Source organism: Hirundo rustica, chromosome 5, assembly GCF_015227805.2.
Source record: "Hirundo rustica isolate bHirRus1 chromosome 5, bHirRus1.pri.v3, whole genome shotgun sequence".
NCBI classification, from domain to species: Eukaryota; Metazoa; Chordata; class Aves; order Passeriformes; family Hirundinidae; genus Hirundo; species Hirundo rustica.
The window spans coordinates 2,158,178-2,179,070 of NC_053454.1; the positions used below are offsets into that span (position 1 = coordinate 2,158,178).

General features: G+C 50.9%; 1 protein-coding gene across 8 annotated transcripts in view; it reads right to left on the minus strand.

The window, feature by feature from the left end:
- Nucleotides 1–370: 370 nt before the first annotated feature.
- RNF24 (ring finger protein 24) overlaps nucleotides 371–20,893 on the minus strand; it is a 29,424-nt gene continuing 8,901 nt past the window's right edge. For 6 of the 8 annotated variants that reach the window (XM_040065756.2, XM_040065762.2, XM_040065758.2 and 3 more), the window contains 5 exons: nucleotides 11,952–12,101; nucleotides 6,448–6,490; nucleotides 5,504–5,545; nucleotides 3,449–3,528; nucleotides 371–1,571 (listed from right to left, as the gene is read on the minus strand). In XM_040065756.2, coding sequence (XP_039921690.1) covers nucleotides 1,433–1,571; nucleotides 3,449–3,528; nucleotides 5,504–5,545; nucleotides 6,448–6,490; nucleotides 11,952–12,094 — 447 coding nt within the window. In that variant the 5' untranslated portion in view covers nucleotides 12,095–12,101 and the 3' untranslated portion in view covers nucleotides 371–1,432. Of the gene's footprint in view, nucleotides 1,572–3,448; nucleotides 3,529–5,503; nucleotides 5,546–6,447; nucleotides 6,491–11,951; nucleotides 12,102–13,393; nucleotides 13,637–14,458; nucleotides 14,594–20,893 lie in introns of those variants that run through there. The other 2 variants (XM_040065755.2, XM_040065761.2) reach the window with 2 other exon arrangements.

Below are 20,893 nucleotides of genomic sequence, written 5' to 3' on the forward strand. Positions count from 1 at the left end.
GGGTTTGGGCCGGGAAGGTTGGCTGGAGGAATATCCTCTCCCTAAGCAGGGAAGCTCGCCCGTGCCTGGATCCTGCAAAATCCCTCTGAGCCGGGGGTTTTGGGGTGGGATGCTGTGCCCATCGGCTCTGCGCTGGGACAGGGATGCTGCCAGGGCAAGGGGACATGGACAAGGTGACCCCAACCCCGCCCCTCTTCCGTCCCCGCGGTCCCTCCCCTGCTGGGGACATCCCCAGGGTGACAGGGAACAAGGGAGGGGGGACAGACCCCCTGCAAACACACCCCCGCTTCCAAAACCTGCTTTTATTTACATTTCAAGTCAAATCACATGCAAACTCTTGGTTGGTTGTTTTTTTTTTTTTTTTTTTCTTTCCTGGTTTTTCCTTAAGAAGAGTGTGATTAGCAAAAAAGACGCATTATTAGAATTTTTCAAATAGCAATTAAATATACAAAAATAGAGCTTACAAAAAAAACCCAAACAAACAGAGGAAAAACAAAACAAAACCAAACCAAAACAAAAAAACCCCAAAACCAGCGAATGTTTTAAAAAATATTCTGCTGCAGAATTTGTAGTGTACAAACACGTCTATGAGGCTCCACGCTCCATAAACAGTCCCGGGTGTTTTGGGAGGGAGGGAACGGCACCGGGAGCCCCCCCCAGCCCTGTCCCGGGAAAGCCGCTGCCGTAACACTGACACCCCCTCCCCTAAACCCCGGGAATGCCACCGCTGAGGATGGCAGGCGACACCCAAAACTCGTGCTCGGAGAGGCGAGGGGGTGGCCCAGCTCCCCGCCAGGCGCTGATGAAGGGTTTGGGGTGTTTTGGCAAAGGAAAGCGCTGCCCAGAGACCGCCGGGGCCAGGCTGGAAGCGACGGGACGATCCCAAAGGCCGGGATTTCTGCCGTGGCTCTCGCTGCTGCTGAGGCCGGGATGGGGCCCCTTACAGGGACTCCAGGCCCCTGAGGTAGCCGAGGAGGAGGGGCAGCCGCCCTCGGGAGGGTGTGGGGGGATCCAAACCCCGGAGACCCCACACAGCCGCCCCCGGGGGTGACACCGAGGGGACACCCAACCGCACCACGACTCCAGGGGCGAGCCCCCATTTCCTGCTGGGAACCGCAAAGGCCGAGGAACCGAAGAGGCGGAGAGGAGGGAGCAGGAACCGGCTGCGGCGCTCCGGGGTCCGCTTCGCGCTCTGAGGACAGGCGGCGCCGACGTTCCCGGGGGTCGCCGGGCGCCACCGCGCCGCTGGAGAAGGGAGGTGCTGGAAGAAGGATGTCGTGCCGAGGACGCCGAGTCTCCTCCCGGCCCTGGCGGAGGATCCGAGCCCAGGCTTCATCCCGGCAGGATTCGGGGCTGCTCAGCTGCGGCCGAAGTGCTTTGGTTGTGTCCGAGCGCCGCGGGCGGGCGCGGGCCGGGCCGGGCCCGGGAGGGACTATACGATGTTCTGGGAGCCGGGCAGCGGCACCTGCGGCGGGCCCGGGTCCGGCTTCCCGTGCAGCTGCGCCAGCTGCAGCACCGGCATGTTACACAGGGGACACACCTTCCGCACCTCCAGCCACTTGATGAGGCACCTGCGGACACCGGGGACACGGGGCGTCAGCGGGGACACGCCTGGCATCGGCGGGGACACACACCTGATATCGCTGGGAACACTCCTCACATTGGTGGGGACACACACCTGACATCATTGGGGACACACCTGACATCATTGGGGACACACCTGACATCATTGGGGACACACCTGACATCACCTGGGACACACACCTGACATCATTGGGGACACACACCTGACATCATTGAGACACAGCTGACATCATTGGGGACACACCTGATATCACTGAGACACACCCCTGACATCATTGGGGACACGCACCTGACATCAGTGGGGAAACCTGACATCACTGGGGACACGCCTGACATCAGTGGGGACACACCTGACATTGGTGGGAACACACACCTGATATTGATGGGGACACACCTGCCTTCACTGGGGACACGCCTGACATCAGTGGAGACACCTGACATCGATGGGGACATACCTGACATTGGTGGGGACACCCATAACATTACTGAGGACACCCCTGACATCATTGGGAACACACACCTGGTATCGATGAGGACACACCTGACATCACTGGGGACACCTGATATCACTGGGGACACACCTGACATCCTTGGGACACCCCTGACATTGGTGGGGACACACACCTGATATCGATGGGGACACCTGATATCACTGGGGACACACCTGACATCCTTGGGACACCCCTGACATAGGGGAGCTGCAAAAATCCCCCCCAAAGCCTCTTTACCCCACCCTGGAGCTTTGCTTCTGCCTGGTTTCTAATTCACCATTTGGGTGCCTTTATGTTTTATTGGGATTTTTTGGGGGGGGGGTTCTCTGTGTGTATATACAGGAGTTTTGTATAGATATGTATTATATATAATTTGTGTGTATATAAATTTTTAATACATATACACACATATTTTTATATGTGCATATGTATTTATATATTTGTATTTATTTCTAATTTGTCTTTTTATATATGCATATATAAATATACATATATAATTTGCACTTATATTTGTATTAATAGGGATATAAAAATGCATACGCCTACCAAAAAATAAACAAAAAATATATATAAAAGGTGTCTGTGAAATTATAAACACAGAACCTGTAAATAACACACCAATAATACACAATCACCTGTATAATGTGCATAAATAAAGATTATGTAAATCTGATATAATCATACCATTATGTATATTATTATATATGTTATATAATATATATTATGTAATATATAGCTATATATAGAACATACAGTATACATAGTATGAAGTGTATAGTATATATATTTATAGATATACACCCTATATATAACATATATATTTATATGTATATATAGGGTATATATAGTATATAAATAGACTAAATACATATACTATACTACATATAAATGTGTAAATATGCAAAATATATAATATATAATACATAATATATAAAATATAAATATATATATATTAAAATATATAAATCTTCAGATAATATAAAAATATGTGTAATACATAGTAGGACATTACATAGTTTTAGCATAGAGAATATTATATAGTATTGCTATATAAGATAGAATTATTATTATTAATATGTAACATAAATTTTAGTGGGTTAGCTTGATGCAAACCTATATAAAATAAATATATTTACGTTTTTCGTGGAATTACAGACGGAGCTGGAAGGGATCCATGAGGATCACCAAGGCCAGCTCCTGACTCAGCGCACCCTTCAGTTTAACCCCCAGATCCCCGAGCTGTGAATCGGTTTTGCAGCTCCCAAAGTGCTGCTCCACATGTCCCAGTTCATCCACCAGGAGCTTTTCCTGCCGCTCCCGCCCCGGGATGGGGGTGGGAAGAGCCCGTGGCCCCAGCCCCTGCCCACACTTACTTCCTGTGGAAGGCATGTTTGCAGGGACAGATCCCCAGCTCGTCCTTGGGCTTGAACTCCTCCAGGCACACGGCACAGATCTGCAGGGGGTGGAGGCACAGGGAACGTCACAGGTCAGGGAGCAACATTTGCAAATAAAAACTACCAAACCATGGAAGGGTGGAATGGTTTGGGTTGGAAAAAAACTTCAAGATCATCCGGTCCACGCCCTGCCATGGGCAGGAACAGCTTCCACTATCCCAGGGTGCTCCAAACCCCATCCAACTTGGCCTTGGACACTTCCAGGGATCCACAGCTTCTCTGGAAAACTTGTGAGGGGGCCAGGGCCTCACCACCCTCACAGCAATAAAATTCCCCCTAAAACCTTCCTAAATTTTGCTGCCCGAGCTTCAGGATCACCGGTTGTGGCTTGGGTCTCCCTTTCCTGCAGGAAGGGACCATGGAGTCTCCACAGAACAGCCCCAAAGCTGGGATGTGTTTGAGGTTTTAGGGTGCAGGGGGATGGATCCACGCTGCTCCTTGGTCCCTGGGACAGAGCTGCAGCTTCAGGGACACCTCTGGGAAGAGGAAAAGGCAATGGGCTGCTGCCATGCCTATCCCAGGGCCGGGAAAGCTGGTGGCTGTTTTCTCAGCCAAAACCTCCTTCACCCTCACAGCCAATTCCTCCTGACTCATTTCGGATATCCCAGGGGACTTTGGAAATTCCTGGGTGGTTTTCCCAGCCTCCCCGGCCTGGGAACTCTCAGTGCAATGGGGCCAGGTGCAGCTGTTGGGGTCATCCCCTGAGGAACACACACATCCCGAGCTCCCCCAGGGCCTGGGAGAGGCAGAATGATGGAAAAAGGGGAAAACCAGACCCGGAGACAGGGAGGGAAGAGCTGGGTGGGCGCTTTCCCTCCACAGGGCTCTGGGCAGCCGCCCCATCACGTTGGAAAATTCCCACCCCGACCTCTGCTTTCCAGAAACACTGACTGCAAAGGCCAAAATACAGATGTCCCAAATGGGTTATTTTTAAGCTAAACTCTTCCAGGCTTTTCCAAATCCCAGGGAAGAGCTTGAGCAGCTCTGTCCTCTTCCCCACGGAGGCCTCGTCCTCCCCAGAAGCTGGGAGAGCTGCAGACAGCTGGGAACAGAGGTGGAGGAGGAGGAGGGCTGAGTGTTCTCGAGGCCTTTCCTGGCTCTGGCACATTCCCAAATCCCTCCTCCAACCCATTTCTCACCCCAGGAAGTGCTTTGAAGCCTGTGTGCTGACAAAAACCCCACTGCAGGTCGATTTAATGGGAGCAGATCAGAAACAGGGGTCTGCAGCAGGGACTGCTCCAAACCCAGGGGCCCTTGGGATTTACCCTCGGGGCTCTGGGGAATGGAGGGTCAGGATAAAACATGAGATGGGCCCTGCTCAGGGGATTAAAATAAAATAAATAGTGGCTTATAAACAACTGGAGCTGGTGCTGTGCAGATGAGCAGCCTCGTGCCCGGATGTGGGTGGGAATTTTGTTATCTCTAGTGGAATAAATAAATCCAGGCCGCGCTTTGACTCGGGAGTTGAGCAGATTCCTCCTCAAATTCATCAGGGAAAATGTGCTGTGACTAGAAAAGCTCGGCTCCAAAAAGCCTGGAAGGCCAGGGAGATAAGTTAAGGTGTCTCAGCCCTCAGGAGGTGGGGAGGGAGGAGCTGATCTGCCTCTTCCAGGAGCGTGTTTATCCTGGATTTTGGTTTTCCCTGCCCACAGCTGTGCTGGAAATTGTCACACCCCAACAGTGGCCAGAGGGGATGTCCCCACCCAGGAACACTGTTTATACAAGACCCAGCCTGCCTTGGCCTCCCCTTATCCACAGCTTCTTATCAGTGTGATAAGAAGAACGCAATAAATAATAACATGCAAGAAAACGCAAGGGGAGCCAGGACGAGGGTTTAATCCAGACTTTTGCAGAGGATCTTTCCCCATTTCCAAAGCACAGCTGGCTGCATGCTCTGCTCCCAGTGGCGTTGAATTTGAGGGTTTGCCCCCTCCCCAGGGTGAGGGAGCTTTTGTTGCCCCGGGATGTGCTCACCTCATGGAGGTTCAGCTCCTTCACCTTCTCCTTGAGTATGACCTGCAAGGCAAAGAGCTGGGGTCAGGACTGAGCTTCTGCCACGAGCATTCCCAGGAAAAATCTCCACAAAGGGATCCCATTGAGTGTCCCAGTAGAACTGGAAACCCCCCAGTAGAACTGGAAAGCCCCCAGTAAACCCAGCACAGCCAGGGAGCACGAGGGGCCCTGTGCAGGGACAGGAGGAGGGGAGCGCTGGCCAAGATAAAACCACAGGGACCAAGTCCAGGAGGTTTCCTCCCCCAGATTTAACCCTCCTGGGCTACCACTTCATTTTCCCTCCATCCAAGCTGAAAACACCTGGAGAGGGCTATAAATCCAGGACAACTGTGTGTTTTCAGTCCAACTCCACCCAGCTTCCTGCACGGATCAAGGGATCAGAGGCAGAAAATCCCACAAATCCTGGAGAAAACAGGACGTGGAAGCAGCAGCCTGACACCCACCTCTGGGCTGTGTTTATTTTAATTGGTTAAGTGCAGGTGGGTGCAGGGAAGAGCTGAGCCTGCCATGGAGCTGCTCCTTGGCTTCAGGGATTTGGAACAGCCAGGTCCAAACCTGGGAGCAGAGCCAGATCCCAAAAAATATAAGTTTGGGGAGTGATGGCATCACTGCTGTGCAGTGGGTGAGGCTGGAGAGGTTGGGGTGCTCCAGAGGTGGAGATGTTCCCACTGCTCAGGACCTCAGTGGAAAACTGGGAGATTTGTGGATGAGCAGGTGAGGGATGGTCCTGGGGGGCCCAGCTGGTAGGGGACAATAAAATCAGCAGGGACAGATTGGCTCTAGGTGTCACAGCCACCCTCTGAGCGCCAGAAACCTCCCAAGGAGAGGAACAGCACGAGGAAAACTGATGGATTTGGCACTAGGAAGGAGGGGAGGGGGAAAAAAAAATTAGAGGATCATCTCACCTGTTTGTAGGCGTAAAGCTCTTTGTGTGCCTGATGCCTGAGCCTGCAATGAAACCAGGGAGAAATGTGAGGTCAGGCAAAAAAAAAAAAAAAAAATCAGGATTATTGTAATACCTCCAACATTCCACTTCCCTCCTTTCCAGCTTTAGCATGTTATATTCTAAATTTCTGCATTTCAGAAATGAGAATGGCCACAGGAAATGACATGTTTAGGCAACATCCAGCTTTCCCTGTCGCTGGGAGGGCAACATCTCCATCCCAAACCACACAACTCCTCCCTCAGCCCTCTTTTGACCTCCCTGATTTTCCAAGCAGACATCTCCCACATGGTTAACACCAGAAAAAGTGGGTGAGGAAATCACAATCTGCCATAAACCCCCTCAGTTTCCAACCACTTCTGCGGGCAACGACTCCAACACTGAATGCAGTACCATTTCTCAAGTGATGAGGGTTCAGACCTGAGGAAAGCCCTGCTCCTACTCCAGCAGGGACAGGGAAGGAAATTCCCTGCCCAGGGGTTTCCCACCAAAGCCCCCACCACGCTGCTTGGGTGACTCTGGGTCCCTCAAACTCAGCTTTATCCTCAATTCTAAGATCAGTCAAACCACATCCACTCTTGGAGCAGTCTGAGGGATGGAGATGAATGGGATGAACCTGTTCCAGGAGCACCTGCTGCAGTGCGAAGTCCAGCAGGAATTTTAGGCCACAAGCAAAGTGCTGGTTCCACCCCCTCCCTCTCTAGTCTCCCCTCTCCAGAGTCAGAGCCAGCAGAGCACTCCACAGTCATCTCCACAGGCTGGAGAAACCCATTATCCTCCTAAAATAAATACATTTAAAATTAAAATAACCAATATTGCCTCTCATTACCAGACATGGCATTTAATAAAGTGCTTGGAAAACTCATGAGGCAAGCTCCCAGGGCTGAAGAGCTGGCCAAGGGCTTTCAATATGGAGTCAATGTGTGGCTGCAGGGCTTGGAGAGCTGTAGGAATATTTTCCCCAGCCAGCCCTGAGCGTGATTTCAGATGGGAAAACCCCTTGCCTGGAATTTCTCTTCTCCAAAAATATTCTGAGGGCTGTCTGAAATCCCTGGCTGTTTCGACCTGAGCTCCTGGGGGTTTTCCAACCCTGCCACGCCGCAGCAGGAAGTTATAAAAATGGGATGGAAAAAAATTTCCTAATGTCTGACACCTTCCCCCAAAATGTCGTGGGGCTTCAGAGTTGAGGGATGGGTAAAAAAAAGCACCTTCATGCTGCAGGGAGAGATGCAGAAAGTCGGCTCCTGAGTCCCAAATTTCACAGGGAGCCATCCCTCCAGCTCCAACAGCGCTGCCTGGCAGGAACCTGCCTGCGGAACCAGGGAAACACTGCGGCAGGCAGGGAGGAGGAGGACGAGGAGGAGGAGGAGGAAGAGAAGGAGGAGGAGACTGGGGTCTCACCCCTCTGGCAGTGACCCTGGACAGAAACACGAGCAGAAGATGCAGGAACAATAGAGAAAACAGGATGAAACCGGCCCGATCCGCAGGGATGCGGCGGCTGGGAAGACGCTTATGAAACCCAGATGGGGAGAAGCGAGGCGTGCGGCTGCAGACCACAGACCAGGGAAAACTCGCCCGGAATGGGAAGCAGCATCCCTCTGTATGAGGGGCCACCAAGGGTTTGGCCCCCCTGAGCCAAAGCCACTGGAGCACCTTGGACCAGCGGTGGGGAAGAAGAGACCACCTGGATGTGGATCTGCACAGCTCCGAGCTGCGGGCACGGATCTACAACGCCCTGCGCCGGTGCTGAGCCAGACGGGGAGATTTTCCCAAAAAACCTCCTCCCTGGAGGTTCTGGGGAGCAGCCTGAGCACAGCTGGTGCCGAAGCGTGCGAGCTCAGCCTGCTCCTCCTCGTCTCTGGGCCAGATGGAGCCTGGTGGGGCCGGGTGCAGCTGTCGTGAGGAGACCCCGGATCCTGGCAAGAGCTGCTGGAGCTGGCTCCATCCCTGTCCTGTCAAGTGCTGTGACTCCCCAGGAATTCCTGGCAGATGTCTGACCAAGATAAGGGACCACACAGTGCCTGGCTTCTGATCCTGTGTGCTGTCACCCTCCCTGAAGGAACAACTGCTTCTCCTGGGCTTTGGGACCTCTTCCTGCAGGAGTAGGAGCTCCCTGCTTCTCTGGGTGACTGAATCACCTACAGCAAGTGAACAAGCACAGGTATAAAAGGCAGAGGAAAAATGTTTTGCACGTTTACCTCTGAGATTTCCAAATTAGAATGCTTTATAGTAGAAGGAGTAGAAAGGTCCTGGGCCCGGCTTTTTATCCCAGCATTGTTTCTGTCCCCAGCTTAGCCAGGCTCCCTGGGCTCTTCATGGAATCACAGAATCATGTGGGTTGGAAGAGCTCTCTAAGATCCAGTCCAACCATTCCCCAGCACTGCCAAGGCCACCACTGACCCCCGTCCCCAAGTGCCACATCCACACGGCTTCTAAATCCCTCCAGGGATGAGGACTCCAACCCTGCCATGGGCAGCTGTGCCAATGCTTCACCATCCTTCAAGTGAAGAAATTTTCCCAATATCCAATCTAAACCTCCCCTGGCCCAGCCTGAGGCCGTTCCCTCTCCTCCTGTCCCTGTTCCCTGCCAGCAGAGCCCAAATCCCCCCGGCTGTCCCCTCCTGTCAGGGAGTTGTGCAGAGCCACAAGGTTCCCCCTGAGCCTCCTTTTCTCCAGGCTGAGCCCCCTCAGCTCCCTCAGCTGCTCCTGGTGCTCCAGACCCTTCCCCAGCTCCATTCCTTTCTCTGAACACAAAACCCAACCACTGTGTTGGATCCTGGCAGGTCTGAATGAAGAAGAAAACAGCCCTAAAAAAAAAGGCTTTTTAGGGGCTGTGTACTCTGCAGCTCCAGGCTGGGCAGGGATGAGCCCTGGATGATCCCCAGCAAAGCACAGAGGGAGGATGCTGCATACTGGAGCCACAGCAAGGGTGGCATTGCTCAGCTCAGCATCCTCCTGCACTGGGTTTTATGGGACCAAAGGCAACACGAGTTTATCCCTTTCATTAATTCACCAGAGATCAGACACCACCAGCTGCCTGCAAAATCTCATTTCCTTGTTCTTCCTTTTTTATCTGTAATTTTGCAGAGCAGAGGCAGCAGCCTTGAGGGACCTGAGCTCTGACCTGAGTGTTCTGCAGCACCAGAAGAGCTCGAGGTTCACCTGAACAGCGCACAGGCAATGATGATTTTTGTTGTGAAATTCCTACTGGACTCCTGTTTTGAGCCAATCCAATTAAAAATGTCATTTCTCCTGCACTTGGAGAGGGCAGCACAGCCTGTATTGACACAGCTGCAAAGCACAGCCCATGTCCTCTCCTTCCCCAGCACATCTTTTATTTAATGCCATCAGCTCTGTGATTTGGGGTGAATATATTCGATGTTGGCTCTTCCACACTCCGGATGCCTCCCCAGCTGGGGATGAGGGAGAGCTGCCGGGGCTGCTCTGATTCAGAGCAGGAGATGAGAACCAGGGCTGTGTCATGAGCCTTGCTTGGTGCTTGCCAGCTGTTTGGAGATGTGGAGTTATGGGAAAAGGAGGGAGAGGAAGGGCGGTGTTGATGCTGCACCTATGGGAAAACCAGGAGCTGCTGCTACCTGCACAGAACCCCCACGGATGGAAGCAGAGCCCTGGAGCTCTGGAGGGGACCACCCTGCCCTTCTGCTGGTCTCTCTGCCCTGGCAGGTGGGTGGTTCTCATCCTGTTGTCCACCTACAATGCTTCCCAAACCCCACCAAAACTCAGACTTTTATATCCCAGACGAGCTGAGATTACAGAGCGGCTTCCGTGGAGGTGGATGCTCCCGGGACACCGGCACAGCAAAACCCTCCCCAGTGGGGGCTGCAGGATCCTGTTTTGGTTCTGCTCTGCCAATAAAAGAGCTGAGGGAGGAGGGCTGCAGAGCCATTTGTAGAGTCTCTTTAGGGTTTTGGGCTATAAAGGGATCACTGGGTGACCTAATCCAACTCCCCATCTATCATGGGTTGCTAAATGGCACCTCAGGAACAGGAGCCAAAACGTCTCGTCCAGAAAGGTCTTGATTTAAAGACGTGAAGAGAAGGAGCACTTGCCACTTCCTTGCTGGCTTCTCTCACCGGTTACTCACCCTCTCTCTCTTACAACACGCCTCCAGCTTCTAAATTTAAAGATTTTCTGGCTTGACCTCCCAGACATTACTCCTTGTTATTCCTTCTTTGGGGCATAACACACCCAGCGAGTGCCCAGGAAAATACTCTCAAAGTCCAAACACCTCTTCAGTTTTCTAAGTGAGCCATATAGACTCAAGCTCCACCTGAGCAAAACAAGTCCTTGAGCCCTCTGAACACCTCTGGTCTATTTTCAAACACCTTTAAAACACAATTTTCATAATTGTGGGGGGGAAAAAAAAAATTAAGATATGATGCCCCAATCATCCTTCGGTAAACCTAGGTTTGGGCTCATCTGCATATTTTATGAGGTCTTGCTTCATACAGAACTGAAAATGGGTGGAAATGATCAAGTATTTAGAAGGTTGACATTGAAGTCTCACTTCCCTGGTCTACAAGAGCAGGGTAAAATATTTTTAGCACCCTCTGGATAGATAACCTGGTGGGACTGGCTGCTGTGGTGCAAGGAGAGCCTGGGTACCTGTTTTACAGGAACACAGGGAAGGGAGGTGATGGATGCACAGCTTGCAGGGAGCTGGGGCCAGCTAGAAAGACAGAAGGGAAGGAAAGGGGTTGAAAAAGCTGGAGAGGAGAGCCCTGGGATCGCAGAATTTTGGCTGCCACTGCTGGCAGAGCGATGACCTCTGCTCCCAGGCAGAGGTCGAAGCACAGTCAGCCCCCATCCTGGGTTATCAACACAACTCATCTCCATCACCACCTCGATTCTCAGGCACCGCGCTTTTTTCCCCACTTGACTCATTTTCCCTACGCCAGGGAGAGTTCCTCCTCTCAATCAGCAGCCAAACAATCTCCCCAGTGGCCCATAAAATCATTAAAACAAGCCCCAAATCGGAACAACCTTTAACCCTGCTGTCCCGCTACCCCGTCGCTCAGATTAACACATCAACTCTGCATCATTAATCTCCAAACTGTGCTGTTGAAGGAGCAATTTGTGTTCAATAACCAACAGAGCAGGTATTAAACATTCCTCAGGCACGCAGCATAAGGGTTACTCATTACAGAGGGAAATGTGTTGAAACATTAAGCAGAAAGCAGGGAGCGTAAAACGTCCCTTTCCAGGTTTTTTTTTGAGAAGCTGACCACAATTCCATACTTTTTTTTTAGCAAATGTCAGTCTCCTGGTTTTAAGTGGATAACGTGACTGCTTTGTGGGACACCAGGTTGACATGAGATGTGTCAAGGAAATTGGTGCTGCCAAGGAAATAAGGTGCTGCCGTCCTCTTTTTGGGATGGAGGCATCAGTGATAGACCTGGAAACAGAGAAGCTCTTGGGGAATGTTCCCTTACAACATTCCCTTACCTGATCAAGTAGCAACAGAAGAGCAAACTGAGGATGAAGACGAAGATGGCCGTGCCGAAAACCACGATGTATATGTTGAGAGGAAGGTTCTGGAACCCGATGTTCGGCATCCTGAAACTGTAGTGCTGGAAGTCTGAGCTCATGGGTAGGCTGTGGAGACAGGGAGAAAACACAGGGATGTGACATTCCTTAGGGATGCACTTTGCAGACCAGTGGTGCCTTCAATGGACGTGGAGGGGGCTGGAGATGACTTCTCACTCATCCCCACCTCCTTGCCCAAAACCAAGTTCCCATTTTGGTAACCTTGAAAACAAAGCAGGGCTGGATCAGTTGGGTCTGGGATTTTCCTTTCTCCTCCAGCTCCTTTCCTTTCACACATCATCCTTCGAGTTAAACACTGGATGAGATGGACGGTGGGAATTGCATCCAAGCGGCCCCAGCTGCAGCCAGCATCCCCCAAACCTCACAGTAACTCGGTAAAAATACTGAAAGCAGACAGGAAGCCCTGGAGCAAGGTAAGTTTGCCTTCCCTTCCCCTCCACTGCTTTCTAAGACTGATTCCTCATTCCACGGAAAGTCCCTCCCAAAATAATCAAAGATGAAAAGGAAGAGGACAAGGACACTCCCAGGGCACACAGCAGTGCCGCTGACAGATATCATGGGGAGACTATGGACTCTGGAAAGGAGGCTTTGCTTGTTTTTCCCATCTGAGACGCAGGTTTGGTGGTTTCAGAGCACTTCTGCAGGTTTCAGCTTTAGCCCTCAGCACAGCCCCAGGCTCCTTCCCCCCAGGAAAGCCCCGAGGCACCAGCCAGCGACGGCCAAGAGGAAGAGGCAGCAATTTTGGCTGTCATGTCCCACGTCTGGGACCCGTGACCAAAACCTCCCTCCCCTTGGAGAGCCCCAATTAAACCCCAAGCAGCTGTCTGGGATAACGACTCCAGCAAATCTTTTCCCCCAGGATTTTAATTGCACTTATTTATTATCTCTTATCTTCCTATCATTCTCGGAACCGTTTGCTCTCAGATGATCACAACCGTTGCTGCCCAGGAATAAAGTTCCCCTGCCCCCAGCTCAGAAAAGGAAGTTAAAAATACACCTTGTTTTCCCTCCTGCCCACGGGAGAGCAACGTGCGACCAAGTTTTACAAGCAAGGAAAGTACCTGCAGTCTGAGCCCTGTTTCCTAAATAAAATCACCGAGGGATAACAAAACCCTCCCCTGGAGCGGGGAGTTTTCCACGGCGCAGTAATTTGCACAGGGTGGGAAGACAGTGGGGAAACCACAGGATCTGAACCCACACATGCCAGGGAGCGATGCTCCAAAATCCCAGTGTCCCTCCAAGCAGCATCCTCGCTCCCAAATCTCCTTTCACCCTTAAAACCCGTCTTTTTGCTGAACGCTGCGAGCTTTCTTCTGACCTCCCCCGGGGGGCAGACTCACCTCTCATCCCGGCTGCCTCACCGGGACTATCCCCTCGCCGAAGGCAACATCCCTGCCAGCCCCAAACACCCGCCCGGGAGCCTCCTTGCTCCGGCTGCTTTCGGCTTCCTCAGCTCGCTGGAAGTTTCGAGGCGATTTCTGGTAAAGCCTGGATTTGATTAAAGCCTCCAGAGACCAACACGCATGTTCAGAACCTCTCCCGGCCAACGTGGAAACGCTACGAGAGCTCGGGGAGCCGGCACATCCCCCTGCCAGCGCTGGTGGGGATGGGATTTTATAGCCCAGCAACCACCCGGCAGCTCACGCTCCTCCACCGACGCCTGTTCCGCTCAGCTGAGCTCGTTTGCTTTGCAAATAAATTAAAAAAAAAAAAAAAAAGCCCAAATCCAGCCCCCAAACCTTTGTTCCCAGCTCCGGCGGAGTTAATGCGCAGCTCGGCAGCGCAGGGCTGGGTTTGGGTTTCAGTCCCGCTGGGTCAGAGGGATTTGGGACGGTTCAGGGGCTCCCCTCGGTCTCACTGGTGGCAGGAGGATGTTTCAGCTGCTGCACCTGGCCCTTGGGCTCGTGCTGATAATCCCTGCCTTTGGCCAAGGCTGGCTGCCTCCAGCTCCTCAACCGCCCGAGAGAAACGTCCTCCGAGTGGGGAAAGCTCCAGGTGACTTTTTGCAAGGAAGGAGAGACAGCTCTTGGAGGACAAGCAACAAAACCAACCAGCACTGGACTGTCGCTGTTCTTTCCTTTACAACTCTTTTAACTCGTGATGCTCCTCTCAGCGATCCCACTAAGAGATTCCGTGGGTAAGGAACATCCAAGGACGCATTTGGGGCAGCAAATCCCATCAAGCCAGAAAAATTCCTCGTGCCTGTATGCACCTGAGCTGGGCTGCTCTTCCGCCAGTCCCCACATCCATGAGCACAGCCAGAAACCATCACAGCCCTCAGCAAATAAACAGTCAGCTTAAACAGAGCTCAGACCAACCCCCAGCATCTCGCCATCCTCTGCCAATGGAAACATTTCCCTAATATTTTGTCCCAAAAGGGGGTCACGAACGCAGCCATGACCTACCTGCCAGCCATGTTGTGGGGACTCAGCCTCCTGGGGACAAGCCTTCCGTCCCCTGTGGTGCTAATCCAGGGAATCCCACACCAGATTCATCCAACCCCCGTGTGAAATAACCTCTTCCACATTGGAGCTGCCCTGGTCCTCCCTCCCTCCTGCTGCCAACAGCTGAGAAACGTTACAGCAAAAAACACGGAGGTTAAAGGGGAAAAATCAGTTAGTCTGCCCAGGATCCAGGAAACTGTTAACTTTAAAAGACTCCAGTGAAATCTGATGATTTCAAGCAGCCGAGCTTTGGGTTTTTGTTTTTTTTTTTTTTTTTTTAAGGGGAGTCGGGGGGAGGAACTGCACTTTAAGCTGTTTCAGATTTGCAAGGGTGCAGCCAAAAGAAATAAAAAAAGAGCCATAAAGAAGGATGAAAAGTTTCTGGTGCAGAACAAAAGCCTCCCTGTTGCTCTCTCCATGGTCACGGCATCACAGAGCAAGGAGATGAGGCCTGTGGGGCATCCATGGCCCCTGAAATCCCTGGGGTGGGGGACACAGTCTGCACATGGAAAAAGGGGCATTGGCACAGGTTGCCCAGAGAAGCTGTGGCTGTCCCATCCCTGCAAGTGTTCAAGACCACCTTGGATGGGGCTTGGAGCAACCTGGGACAGTGGAAGATGTCCCTGTCCATGGCAGGGGGGTGGAACTGGATGGTCTTTAAGGTCCATTCCGACTCAAACCATTCCGTGATTCCATGAAAAATAACAAAAGAACAATGGTGTCCTGGGATGCAGAGAGCCACAAATGGCAGAACAACCTGAGCTCCACATCTCCTTCCTTCCTTCCACCCTCCAACTCGGCTACGTGGGGCCAAGCACATCCACCTTTTTCCAAGGAGGACAAAACCCAGCTTTAATTAAAAGCCAAGCGCTGGTTAATGGCCCATCGAGCAGCCAGAAAAGGGGCGTTACAGGTCAGCCTGGGCTCCTGAGTGGCCGCGCTTTGATTACAGCTGGGCTGTGAAAGGTAAACTTCACCAAGCCACGTCCCAAATTAATTCCCATTAGAGCCACAGCAAGCCCTTAATACGTGGGGCCAACCTCGTAGCCAGAGCATTCCTCAGGAGATCCCGCAGGGATTAATAAAGGATGCAGTTGTCTTCTCACAGGCAGAGAAACTGAGGCAGGGAGGAGGAGGGGAGCGAGGCAGAGCTGTGGTCCCTGAAGCCAGGGGGTGACAGCAGGGGTGCCACTTTTAAGTAACGCCATGGGCAGAAAGCTGTAGATTTTTGCTTTCTTGCTGCTTTGTCACATGGATTTGAACTGCGTGCTCCTTCGTGGGGTTTTTCTGATTAAAAGGAGCTGTTTGTCCTTTAAAAAAATAAAATTATTATTTATTTATAACATCAGTACATAAAGGGGCCATGCATCCTCACACCTAAATACAGCCCACATGCTGGGTGGAGCGGTGGCTTCTGCCTCCGCTGTTGTAAATAAACTCCTGCTTTTAGAGGGATTTACTTTATGTTTTCAAGACAAACAACTTTCTCCACAGGGGTTCAAAGCAAACTCAGACTGAATCTCCTCAGCCATTAACTGTGGAAACTGAAAGGAGCTGGTGGTCCGGGCGTCCCACCGACCAGGCTGGCAAAGCCAACCAATCTCCAGGAAACACGGAGCTTCAAACACCCAGCGGAGCCAGACACAGAAATCACGAATCTCAGGGAAAAGTGAAGGCTAAGCCGTGGCCAAACTCCAAGCTGAAATATTTTATCGATGGGAAAGGTTTCAAGCGGGCGTGAACGGCGTCTCGAGTTTCAAAGGCGTTTCGCAACGTGTTTCAGACAGGTTTAACCAAAAGCGTTATTAACTCGGTTGAAAGTTAAACTGGGAGCAGCTGACAAGACCTTTCTGAAACAGCCTAAGTTGTATTGCAAAGCAGGGTATTCTTCCATGGAATGATTCTACAAGAGGAAGGTTATTCAATGGCTATGACTAACGGGATAATATTTAAAAGAAAAAGATTCTTCCATGTGTTAAGAAGCAGCAGTCAGAGACACCCTCATTGTACTTGCAGGCAAAAAAATCCCCCTCGTGGACCCCAAAAGCAAAGCAAAGCCCTGACCTCAAGCAGCTGGAAGGAATTTCCTTCAGCTCCGTCTCTGGAGCTGGTCCAGTGCCAAGATCCGCAGCGTGGCGATGGGAAAATCACAGGCAGCTGCAGAGCCAGCCCCAAACCGGCATCGCCGTCGCCCCAGAGATGCCACACAGCTGCCTCACCTTTGCCTGGCACGGAGTGGGGGAAAAAGTCAGTGCTGCTCCAGCCAGGAGTGATGGTTTGCTGTCCAAAACCAGGGAACAATGGGATTGAGCATGGGGGAAAACAAAGGCTCTTGGCATGATGCAATTTCAAAGAGCCACGATGCTACCGTGGGGATGCCGCATCCAGCGCCAGCTCCGGGCATCCAACCTGGCCCAGATCCTTCACTCCACAAACCTGGCACAGAATGGAGGAGCGTGAGAGATGGTGCAAGGCTTGGCAAGGTTACTGACTAGTGGGATTAATGTGCAGGGAAGAAGGAACATCCCAACAGGTCCCTCATGCCACAGGCAGAGTTATACCGGGATCCAGCAAAGCTCGGCTGGGGTGATGCGGCACCGTCACGGCAACAGAAAGAACTTCTGGGCGTCAAACAGTACAAAAACCCATTTGTTTCACCCATTTTGGCTGCATGCAGGCTTGGGGGTGGTGGTGGGATTTTGCTGCGTGCCTGGACATCCAAGGAACCAAACTGACCTCCAAGCATGAAGTGCTTCAGACCTTTGATCCCTCCTCCCTGAGAGCGGATCTGATGCTTTTTTTGAACTGGAATCAGGAAATTTCCTGGCTGTGTTCCCCAGCTGGCTGACACCAAAGACAAAACCTTAACCCTCTCCACTGCCTCTGGGCAGGGGACCCAGCAAGCGATGTGACAACACGACAAAGCAATTGGAAAAAAATAGGAAAGTCTAAGGAAAGCAACATCCGGCGGCATGACCGTAATGCTGCAATTTCCAGCAAGGCCTTCTGATTCCAGACAGTTTAAGAAACAATAAATCCCAGAACTTTAAAACTGAAGAGAACCTTTAAGAGGGAAAATGTTTTTGCTACCACTGGCAGAGAAACATGCAGAAATGGGTCAGCTGCAGCTCCCATCACCCACTGTAAAGTCAAGTTTTTTTCTCCCAGCGCCGTTGGAAAAGCAAACCAGAGGTTTGCTCAGGGCTGATTTTGCAAGTTCCAGGAAAACAGGCAAAAATAAATAGAAAAAAAAAATTAAATCAATAGCGCTATTTAATACAGTCTGGAGGAGGGGTAAGCAGAGCTTGGAGGAGAGCCCTGATTGAGCTCCCATCAGGAATGAGAGGTGGAAATCACTTCCCAGGAGGGTCTGAAGCAGACCTGGCAGCGCCTCTCTCGGAAAGGCTCACACGAGCTGCCCAAGGACAGCTCAACTCACTGCTCGGAGATGAAATAACACTTGAGGAATTTTTCCCCTTTGGCCTTGGGGATTTGTAATTATTTTTTTCCCCCCTTTTCCTGACATGCACTCCAACGTCACGACCTGGTGAGCTCACTCTTCCTCCCAAAAGCGTGGTGGGAAAGGATGTGCTGCTGCCTCCTCCTGCCCCCAGCCTTCTTTGTACTCCTGAGGTGAAAACAGAAGGCAGGAGCCACCGCTTCCTTTTATGGACTGATGGTGGTGGGACACACATTAAATTTGGGTGTATTTTAGCCCAAAAAGAGCATTGAGAACCCAGGCAAGCGGGAATAATCTTCCACCTTCATTTGTGGTTGCTTTTCCTCATTTGCAGTGCTCCCCAATGAACGGGTTCCTTGGGGAATGCAAATTGGAAACTCCATGAGAAACGCTCAGCCTACGCAGCTGAAGGGTCAGAGCAGAGAAATTGGTGTTAAACACTCCAGGGAATTTGAAAATTCCTGGGTGATGACACAGAACTGTGGGAAGCACTGGGGACTCCCAAAATATCACATCTGGAAGAAAAAAAAAATCCCACTTGGATCAAGTCGTCTTCAGGCTGAACCAAGACCAATCACTTTCAATGGAGCCAAAGAGTAACTTGCCCTCTCCACTCTAATACTGAGAAGCAGATGGATTAAACAACTTCCTGAAGCCCTTTTTTCTTCCCCCATTTCCTAAGCTCCTTTAATGAGGGGGAAAAAAAAATAAATTATCAGTGCAACATGCAGTGATCAATAATCCTACGAAATCCTGCTGGAGACGAGCACCCTGGACCAGGGATGGGATCACAGCTGCCAGCAGCCGTCCTATAAAGGCAGTCAGAGGAGCCAAGCACAGTTTGGGAACAGGAAAGCAGAATGATCTCGTTTACACTAAATAAGGTTGCTAGGTTATGGATTTTTGGGAAGGGGGGCATAATCTGAAAGGGGATCCAAATGGCTGTAAAGCCTGTTGGTGGAAAAGCAGCATGAGGCCAAGAGAGGGAAGAATTCCTCTTTATGCTGCTGCTGTCTGCTCCCGGATCCTGGGTTGCAGTCCTCAGGAATGCACTCTGTGCATCCTTTTAGTTTATATTTGAGGTAAAAATTAAGAAGAAGAGGTGGCTGGATGGAGAAGACTGAAAAAGCTGGTGACTGGATACTAGGAAAGAAGTCCCTGAACAAATCCCATGGAGTAGCCGTTCCCCCAGGATCACTTTGATCTGGCCAGGTTTGTATTTTACAATCCTGACAGCCTGAAAAATGCTTCAGAAAAACCCAGACAATCCCAAACCCCCCCCTGCTGGGAATTCACACCAATGCCATGTCACTGCCGTTTCCAATTTTTCCTAATACTTCCAAAAAATGAGCTGCACACTCAGTCCACCCTTTCCTGGCTTTGATGCAAGTACTGGGATTTAGGGGAGTATTTTTTTTATCATTCCTTCTCCCTCGCCAACAGAGACTGGGATGGTTTTACAACACTTCTAGAGCCCAGCAAAAAAACCTCCTGGAACTCATACGGAAACAGAACAAAAACTGCTTCACCTCTATGGGACTGGCACAAGAAAGGTGGCTGCAAGGATGGAAAACCCCTCAAAATATAGTTGGAGATGGAAAATGGAACTTCTCCAGAGCCAGAGTTGCACAGCCAAGTGAAGTGCTTGGAGAGAAACCTCACCAAACAACAAATGCATCCCTTCCTCTGTCACAGAGTCTCAGCACCGAGGGTGATGCCATGGGATATTATCCTTCTTCCCTCTTCTCCTGGAATTGTGGTCTGGAATCTTAGTGGGATACAGAAAATGAAGGGACCTTAGTTGAAGCACTGGCACAGGTTGTTTAGAGAGGTTGTGTGCTCCCTGTCCCTGGAAATATTCAAGGCCAGGTTGCAGCAACCTGGTGTAGTGGAAGGTGTCCCTGCTTATGGCAGGGTGGTGGAATGAGATGGTCTTGAAGGGCCCCTCCAACCCAAACCATTCCATGATTCTGTGATTCTAAAATCTAGGTGGACCCATACCCCAGGGGTCTGTAACCAGGAGGTGATGGACAGCCAGGTGTAAATTTTCAACATCACCAGCCCATCCTTTGTCCAGGGATGCTGCTTCTTAAGGGGTTCCCTCATAAATTGAGCCCTAAATAAGCAAAACCCCAATTTACAGCTGTGCTGCTGATGCATGACTTTTTTTTTGTTAGTTTTTCTTTTAAAAAAAAAAAAGCAAACTAAACACCTCTTGTGAGAGTTACTTAAGACTGACATTTTTCTTGCAGCTGACTGAATGAAACCTCCTAAATATTTCCCGAATGCTTCAAGGCTACAAAGCTAAAAACCACCAGTGGGAATTTCAGGCGTGTAACAGTTTACTGTTGGATCTCCACAAATCCCCGGGTGCTGAATCGCCTACTGGAAGGGAAAAATATATGAGTGGCTCTAAGGAGGTGGCTTAGCAACGAGCAGGCTGGCAGCTTCGAGTGGCTTTTTAAAGGTCAAGAGAGAACACGATGTCTGGAGCGCTCACGTTCCATTTTTTTTACTACAATTTAATGATACTTCTGGCCAGCCCAGTTATTAAATCGCCGCCTCGCACCAGCCAGCCACACATCTGTTAAACCCAGGCTTTAAATTAAGACTTTCCCCTCCTAAATATCCCCTTTCAACCCATTCCCACCTTCACCAAAGTGAGGGCGGGGAAACTTTGTCGGGATGAAACACAAGGAGAGGTCCCACCACCGAGGGGATTTTTTGGGAAGTGCCGCTGAGCAGCACCGTTGAAATTCGGCGGGAGGAGCCGGTTTTCCTCGGCTCCGCGGGGGCTGCCATGTTAAATCACATTTGGATTCACAGTACAAGGCTGCTAAAATACCACCGCGGCGCCTATTGGCACATTTCAATGAAAACGCCATGGCCTCATTAGTAGAGTGGAAATTATGAGCTTGTCTTTGTATATATTTAAA